The sequence below is a fragment of the Solanum tuberosum genome, unplaced genomic scaffold (genome assembly GCF_000226075.1).
Source record: "Solanum tuberosum cultivar DM 1-3 516 R44 unplaced genomic scaffold, SolTub_3.0 scf00021, whole genome shotgun sequence".
Lineage (NCBI taxonomy): Eukaryota > Viridiplantae > Streptophyta > Magnoliopsida > Solanales > Solanaceae > Solanum > Solanum tuberosum.
Genome location: NW_006238947.1, coordinates 1,725,994 through 1,734,663, shown reverse-complemented (window position 1 = coordinate 1,734,663; position 8,670 = coordinate 1,725,994). Strand labels below are relative to the sequence as shown.

The 8,670-nt window shown below is 33.3% G+C and overlaps 2 protein-coding genes across 3 annotated transcripts in view; both read left to right on the top strand.

Moving 5' to 3' along the window:
• Positions 1-2,428, top strand: part of LOC102605692 (uncharacterized) — an 11,498-nt gene extending 9,070 nt beyond the window's left edge. Inside the window, exons 11-13 of one of the 2 annotated variants that reach the window (XM_015306003.1) lie at positions 236-282; positions 1,590-1,809; positions 1,917-2,428. In XM_015306003.1, coding sequence (XP_015161489.1) covers positions 236-282; positions 1,590-1,809; positions 1,917-2,185 — 536 coding nt within the window. In that variant the 3' untranslated portion in view covers positions 2,186-2,428. The remainder of the gene's footprint in view (positions 1-235; positions 283-1,589; positions 1,810-1,916) is intronic. The other variant, XM_006341055.2, reaches the window with a different exon arrangement.
• Positions 2,429-3,520: 1,092 nt separating this feature from the next.
• Positions 3,521-4,217, top strand: LOC102605351 (ubiquitin-conjugating enzyme E2 7-like). The gene has a single exon (XM_006341054.1). The coding sequence runs from the start codon at positions 3,582-3,584 to the stop codon at positions 4,083-4,085; it is 504 nt and encodes a 167-aa protein (XP_006341116.1). The 5' UTR covers positions 3,521-3,581; the 3' UTR covers positions 4,086-4,217.
• Positions 4,218-8,670: the final 4,453 nt, after the last annotated feature.

Genomic DNA, 8,670 nt, shown 5'->3' with positions numbered 1-8,670 from the left:
ACTTGGGGGGGTGGGGGGTGAGGGTGGGGTAGAAGAGAAGGGTATGCAGTCTTAACTTTCTATGCATTATGGCACAACTTGGATGACAATGAAGGATCAGCTTAATTCTAAGGGATCAGGTGTTGTGGGTGGGGGCATTGTGCGACTGGAATACATATTTGATATCGATAGATAAAGTTACATTTTCCTTGAATTCTACCTTATATGCTTGTTTAAACTTTTTTGCGAGTTCTAGGCATGGTTGCATACTGTGGGGTAGATGGTACAGCTGCTCGGTTTCAGGTGTGTACTGGTTAAGATGATTTTTGTTAAATCTGTTCTTTTTATGGTTTTTCCTGCTATATTTGTCGTTGTATTGAGATATTCAGAAGGGTCTGGTTGACATTGTTACCGTGGTCATAGATATCTGGAAAAGGGATAGAAAAGTTATACTAAAGAAGTTTATGGTAAAACATAATGAAATCTATACAGTTCCCTTGAGGAGGACATTTCAAAAGATAAATTGTCCATTGACACTGACATCCATGCTTTCATTTAACTAGCCTGGAACTACAATATTTCTCCATGTAGTACCATAATCTGCCTTTTCTTTTTTCCTTTTAGTTAAAATTTAACCCCTACAATCCCGTCATGAATCCATTGTTCTCATTGATATGAGAGCACAGTAACTATATGATTTATGTTAATTGTAAAAAGGTCTGTTAAAGATTCGGTTTCAATCCCTTGCTGCCTTACTTCTAACACAAGATGCTGACTTCGTATCAGTATAACCATGTTCAGAATTTCTTGTCAAAAAAAAAAAAGTTCAGGATACTGTATACCAAGAATCTCATTATCGTCTAATGTTTTGATTTCCACTGTACCCATCAATAAACATGAAAATGAAAGAAAGATATGGTAAAATCTGAGCTTACAACATACATTTATGCATTCTCTCTTGAATAACGACTGGTCTCCTCTGCAACTTTTAACCACTCGTCCAATTCCCTATGTATAAGCCACATTTAGTTACAAATCCTTTCAACATCACGAAGTCAACAAGCCTTTCTCTGTTTATTCTCTGTATATATATATCACTTCGATTATTTTCCTTAATGTGCTCATATGCTCTAATGGCACAGCTTTTTTGGCATATTTTAACTCTTCCAGTTTCGAACCCTTGATTTATCACCCCAAACGTCTTAGAAATTTTTGTTTCAAGTTTCTCTTGATATACCTATAAAAAAAAGGTTTCTCTACTCTTATATTTAAACAAGACAAGTCCAAAATGAGAGTCTGCACAATCAATAAAGCACTTGATGAGTATGAAAATGCATGATGGTACGCCCAACATTAATCTCACATTTTGTGTAGAATATTCAAATGCTTCACTCTCTCAATACAATCTGCTAGCTTTAACAGCTGCAGTGGCCATGTTTCTCATTCGGCAGCCTGGTCTCTCGACTATTCAATGTAGCCTCGTACATTCAGTGGTACTTTTCTTGAATGATGATATGCTTGGCATGATTTCCTTCAAGTATGTATTATGTTAGATGTAAACGGTTTGCTTGTCCAATCAGAGACCTTATTCATATTACCATTATACTCAGATTGCTAGCAAAATGTATAATGATCCCATGAGAACTCGTGCACCACATTTTCTCTGTGGATCATTTTCCGAGGATGAATCAGGTATCAGCGTTGTTACTCCAGTGCCAAATACTCCCTTCCGAATGATATACTCAGGGAAACAATGGCGTGATGCTATCCCGAGATCTCCTCATGGTCAGGATAAACGAGTGATAGAGCAATCAGATGAACAACCCCTGGGTAACATATTGAACTGCTCTACTGATTTTCATTTTACCAATTTTGCTACCTCAATTATAACTCCGCAATACCCATTCTGAGCATGTTTGCGTCTTTTCATCTTGCAGCTCTATGTTACGGCAATGATCCAAACGTTGAAGGAGGATCCGATGACGAGTTAGCATCTCAAACATCCAAAACAAAAACAAAATCCACGAGCCAGAAACCGGAAGCTGCTGAAGAAGAAGGAACACAATCGAGACAGAAATTTGAAAAGTTAACTCCCAAAATTTTGTCGATCCACCGGATAAGATGGAATATGAACAAAGGCAGTGAGAGATGGCTATGCTACGGAGGAGCTGCGGGGCTGGTACGCTGTCAACAGATTGATTTATAGACTGTTTGAGTAACTAACTACAAGGGGAGGATGTAGATTGTAAGCTTGTATTAGTATTAGTATTAAGTTATCCCCTTGTGTTGCGTGTATATTAGCAATTTCAAGAGAATTATTTGGTGTTTATTGAGCATTTGATATTTATAAACTCTGAAGGTGTGGAGAACACGTATTAAGGATTAGTAGGTTAGTGGGTAGCACAAGATTGTCTTGCTTAGGGTGGTTAGTGTTTGTCATCGTACTAGTTATTTATTGTAGTTCTTGTTTTTAATATATAGTATTGTTTATTCTTGTTTTCAATAATATGTCCTAGTATGTTGTTTATTGATTATCACAGTATTCTATTGTTATCTTTGCTTCTTTCTGGTAAACTTTGCACCGTTTTGTTGTTACTATTTATTATCTTTTCTTCACTGTCTCCTTCTTTACTTGAGTCGAGAGGGTCTTTAGGAAACAGTTTCTCTACCTCTACGAGATAATGATAATATTTGCGAACATTTATCCTTTCAGATCCCACTTGTGGATTTTCACTGGATATATTGTTATTGTTATGTATATTAGCAATTTCAAGATGTAATTTAAATTCTACAAGTGGGGTGTAAAAAAGGTAAAGATAGTAACAGGTAACTTATTGATAAAAACGAGCAGTAGAAAAATATTCACTCTCAAGAATTGCTTCTAATCGCCCCTCACACAGTACACAATTCAAAGAAATATAATTACCTTAAATGATGCATATATAATTATTATTCATTCAATGTACCAACATAAATTATAAGTGTATAATTGTCCGATAAACTCTTGATTTACCCAAAAAAATCAGTTAAAAAACTGTCATTATAATATACTATTATTATTGTAGAAGAACACTATTGTAAAGAGGTATTTGAACTCGTAACATAAATTATATTCACAATAATCGATCAAGCAATATTATCACATGATCCATATATGCGACACAACTTTTCTTTTATGTCCCTCTAAAAAAAAAACTTACCTTTTGTAATTAAAAATAATTTAACTTTAAACTACATATTTTAGCCATAATAAAAAAATCTATAACCATAGTAAGACTTTTTTTTTCTTCTTGGAATACGCACTATCAAAACTTAAAATTAACCATCAACACAAATTTGGAAAATAAAAAAGGGGTTAGTAATTAATATAAACTAGGTAATATTTAACCCAATAATTATTTTTCCTCTTTTTCAACCTTCCGTCTCCCAGTTATTCACGAACTCCCACTCCTAAATTAATTAAAATAAAAAAACTTACACAAAAAAAGGAAAAAGAAAATCCCTATATATACCCCCTATAGAAAACAAATCTCTCAAATAATAGAAAAACTCTTTTCTCTCTTTTTGTTAAAAATAAAAACAAATACACAAAAATAATAATAATGGCTTCTTCACAAGCCGCTCTTCTCCTCCAAAAACAGCTCAAAGACCTAAACCGTCATCCGGTCGACGGCTTCTCCGCCGGTTTAGTCGATGAGAACAACGTTTTTGAATGGAGTATCTCAATCATCGGTCCACCGGAAACTTTATTCGACGGCGGATTTTTCAACGCTACAATGAGTTTTCCGACGGATTACCCTAACAATCCACCGACGGTGAAATTCACAACGGAGATCTGGCATCCGAATGTTTATTCTGACGGTAGGGTTTGTATATCGATTCTTCATCCACCAGGTGATGATCCGAATCATTATGAGCTGGCGAGTGAGCGGTGGACGCCGGTGCATACGGTGGAGAGTATTATGCTGAGTATAATTTCGATGCTTACCAGTCCGAATGATGAATCGCCGGCGAATGTTGATGCTGCTAAGGAATGGAGGGATAATAGGGCGGAATTTGTGAAGAAGGTGAAGAGATGCGTGAGGAAATCACAAGAGATGTTGTGAGCAAAAGCATTACTTTACTTTTAACTTGCAAGGAACTTTTTTTCTCGTTTTTTTAGAACTATTTTGCTTTTTTGGTATCTAAATTAACAAAATTGTTGAGAATTGGCTAAAAAATTATGATTTTGTTTATTAGATTGTGTTTTGATATTGTTGAATTATATTTTTGCTTTTCTGCAATTTTACTTGCTTATTTATTCGAACTCGAATTGAAATCCTGAATTCGCCTCTTAAGTAGTATAAACAGGGGCTATCAAAAACTTATTATTCTCATATATCTGTGCCTTAGGACATTCAAAATCAAATTTTGAATTCGAGTTTTATGTTTGTTGATTCGACATTTAGTTACTCTGATGTTTGATAATGTTATGATCATGAATGATGCCAAGCATAAGATTATTATTGTGTTGCTAGATACATTGAGCTGTGTTGTTTATCTTCTTGTTGAAATCTAGAGCAACATATATAGTGTTTTTGAAGGTATCCGATTAGGTTGAAATCGACAATTGCTTTGTTTCTGAGAATCAGATCATCTTGATCTTGGTCATTGTGTTCTTAAACATATTTAGTGGCTGCTCAGCTCTTCCCAAATAGATCTATAGCCAAAATTATCATTTGAATTAGTTGTCCATATCGGAAAATCATCCATGGCAGGCGAAGGCATTGTTTAATCGATCCTCTACTGGATTATGTTATCAACCTCATCAACCTCCTTTGGCTCCTCTAGATGTTGAGAATGTTGGCAACTTCTGAAATCTTTTGGAATTATTAGTTTTCATGAACTTTGTCTGTATGTTATCTTTTGTTCTGATCTGCTATTATAACTTAGCACCAAAATTTTCTACAGTATATCATGTGTTGTTGATCTGATACCGGTTCGTAGCTTCCTTCCGCAGTAGGATAGCACAGTTTGTGTTAGGCTATCCAATGATGTTAGCATAAACTCTCTTCATGTCAACAGTAGGAGGCTGACATTAGATTGTAGATGAACAGGTATAACATTCAACGCGTGTTCTGTGAGAATCATTTTTTCTTCGATAGTTAAATCGTTCTACTGTCATAAGCCATGTTTTCTGAGAATTTTGGTGATCATCATGTCTGAAATATTGATGTCTCTTCCTCCTGCAAACAAAGGGTAACCTTTGGTGATCATCTGCTTCTATTTTGGTTCTCTTCTGATAGATTTTTCATCTACTATGATGAATGATTGATCCTAGACCAATTGGATCCCATACTGAGTCCATTAAACTTGTGTCCTGTCAACTTGTTCCAATCTAAGATAATAAGTTCATGAACTTGGTCTTACTTCATCATCGAGAAAGGAAAGAAGACTTCTATCTCCAAGCTTAACTCAGACTCAGACGCAACTTCCTTCTTTTTTTGGGCGTTACTTCATCATCTATCTCCAGTCTTAACTCAGACATAGCTCCCTTTCTTTTTTGGGGTCTTACTTCATTATCTATCTCCAAGGTTAACTCAGACGTAGCTCCCTTCTTTTTGTTTTTGGGTGGTAAAGCAATCAAACCAAAATACCCAACAATTTGTATTAGCTCTTCGTGAAAAGGGGTGATCCAAGTTACATTGTTACGACTTCACCCCAATCACTAGCCCGGCTTGGGTATGTCCAACTCCCTTAGTCTGTGTACAGGGCCTGGGAATGAATTCATATTGTTGGACAATAAATTCCAAATAATATGGATCCATCTTTGATCAAATTCCATTTTCATCACGACTGCACAAATAAGATGAACCTATCTCCAATGTCACCTATTATATAAATATATATATATATATATATGCTTCTCCTCACTTGCATATTTTCATACACAAAAAATTAAAGATCAAATAATGGAAGTATTAAAGTGCATTTCTTTTCTTCTCTTCAATTTTTGTATGCTTATTTCTCTAAGCAATGGATCAAATTCACATGAAAGAAAGGTACATGTAAATCCCTTTGTTTAGCCAATTATTTATCGTTATTAGAGTCGAGAGTCTATTAAAAATAACTTTTTACGTTCACAAAAATAGATATAAAATCTACGTATATCTTATCCTCTTCACACATCACATAATATATTGTTATATACTCATCTAATTCTTTTTCATTGTCGTGTTTTCCAAATAAATTGGTTAAAATAATATCGTTTTGGAAAACTAAAAAGGTATTAATTGCATGTTTTTATAGTCTTAAAAACAAATCTACCCGTCCTCTAATAAATGAGAGGTATAATCTCTCTCTCTCTCTCACACACACATATATATATGTATGATTTTTTAAGAAATAAAGTGTAATTTAATCAAATAATCCTTATGTTATTAAATGATTTTATGGGTGCCAAAACCTTAAAAATAATATTTAAAAAGGGAGAAAGAGAGAAAAGTTTCAACATTGTTATGATAGATATTTCATCCTGATTGGTTAAATCTGCTTTAATGACTACTGGTGAGATTATTTTCCTTAACCGTTTCAATTTATGTGACATATTTTGATTGAACGTGAAATTAATTTTTTTTTGAAACTTTTGGATCTTACATATATCAAACATTTAAGTAATTGTGAGATTTATAAAATGTTTGATTTTAAACATGGAATTAATAACATTTGTGTGGTTATAAGAACTCGACAATCATTAAGGATGAAATGAAGGTTCAAGTTAAATCATTTTCAAATTTAGAAAGGTATATCCGTCTTATTTAAATGGAATGATAAAGGAATTGTGACATTCTTTTTGAACAAAAAAAGTATATATATATATCTTATATCGCACGTATCACCTGTGTTTGAAATACTACTTTTGAAAAAAAGAAGTAATATGACATCGTTTCACCAAATCTTATAGACGTGTGAGAGAATATATTTTCTTTTGAAACATACATACATTACATATATACATACTCAATAAGTTGACGCTACTTAAAAATAACATAGAGTAAATAATAGTTTGAAATTAAGCAGGAAGTACAGCCTTAAATTGAACATATTCTTACATAAAAATCACTTAATATATCCATGTTATATTATAATTATAATGAGATAAAAATGACAGTTACTTACATAAAATTCTGTGACATCTCATGTTTCTATAGAATTGTATAATATAATGTTTCAACTCTCAATAATGGTCATATAGTAGTGCATACTAATGTTTACCAATCTAACCACTTTGACTCATTTAAATTCTGACCACCCTTACATTTTTTTAATCTTTTTTTCCAATTTTAGCCACTTATGAAGATCCAACCAAAGGAAAGAGATTAGCATCTGGCCTAATTTTTGACATTGACACAAATTCCTACATAAGTTTTCTTTGCAAAGAAGGCAACAATATTTCAAATATAGCCCAATTTGCAGGAAATGGCACTTTCAATTGCACAAATTTCCCATTAGCTAATGGGACAGATGGTCTCAATTACCCTTCCATGCACCTCCAAATACCTCACAATTCCATGCAGACGTTTTTTCGTACTGTCACGAATGTTGGACTTACTGATAAAGTTGTTTATAACTCGATGGTTGAGTCACCCGAGGGGGTCTCGATCGTCGTGAAACCGAGTATGTTGTCGTTTAGAGGGAAAAATGAGAGGCTATCTTTTCAAGTTTCTTTGAGTGGGAAATTTGTTGACACAAAGGCCTTTTACATTAGTAGCTCACTTGTGTGGAGTGACTCTACACATGTTGTGAAGAGTCCTATTTTAGTATATAGGCCATTGCTTATATAAGAGTTCAGATTAATTATTGTAATTTCTATGGTTGAAATATAAAAATATTAGTAATGTTCACTATCATTTTGTGATATCAATTTTATTTTTGGCATAATACATAAATAAATATTTAAATTTGGCTTTAGCTGATAAAAAAGTACTCCAATTTTGAGAATGCACATCTAGAAACATCAACTAACAACACTCCAATTCGTCCCCAATATATTCCGTGGACATCCGACGCTGACACTCCAATTCTATTTTCTTTCGATATCAAACCATTTTCATCAACATCAAATAATAAGCTTTTTTAGTAACAATACTGCCTCACCCAAAATTCTCTTTTTATCTGATATCAAATCATTTTCATCAACATCAAATAATAAACTTCTTTAGTAAAAAATTTCATGACCTCATAAGTACTCTTATAAATTAAACCAAACACAGTAATATTGCAACTTGTATATATAATAACTCAAGATCAAGATCTCAGAGTTTACATAAATTTATTAATCAAATAAAATACATCAATTTTTGTTATTTATGACTCCTTGTTTAGTAGCCATTATTTCCATGTCTTCCTTGGACAAGCAAATGCATCTATGAGCAATACAAACAGGTGCTAGAGTATGAGGACAACGTGGTTCACAATCTCTTTCATTGTCACATTCATGAATAGCTTCAACCTTGAAACATGGAATATCTGCAACTATATAAACAAAAATTAATTAAAAAGTATGGCTCGATGTATAAAACATTTTGTATTCACATAGGGTTTAAGGATTAAAGGCAGAAGCAAATTCATGATTTAAGCTCTACGGTATTCAAACATACTATATATTGCAAGTTTAGTGTATTTTTATTCATAAGTTATAATGTTATGCGT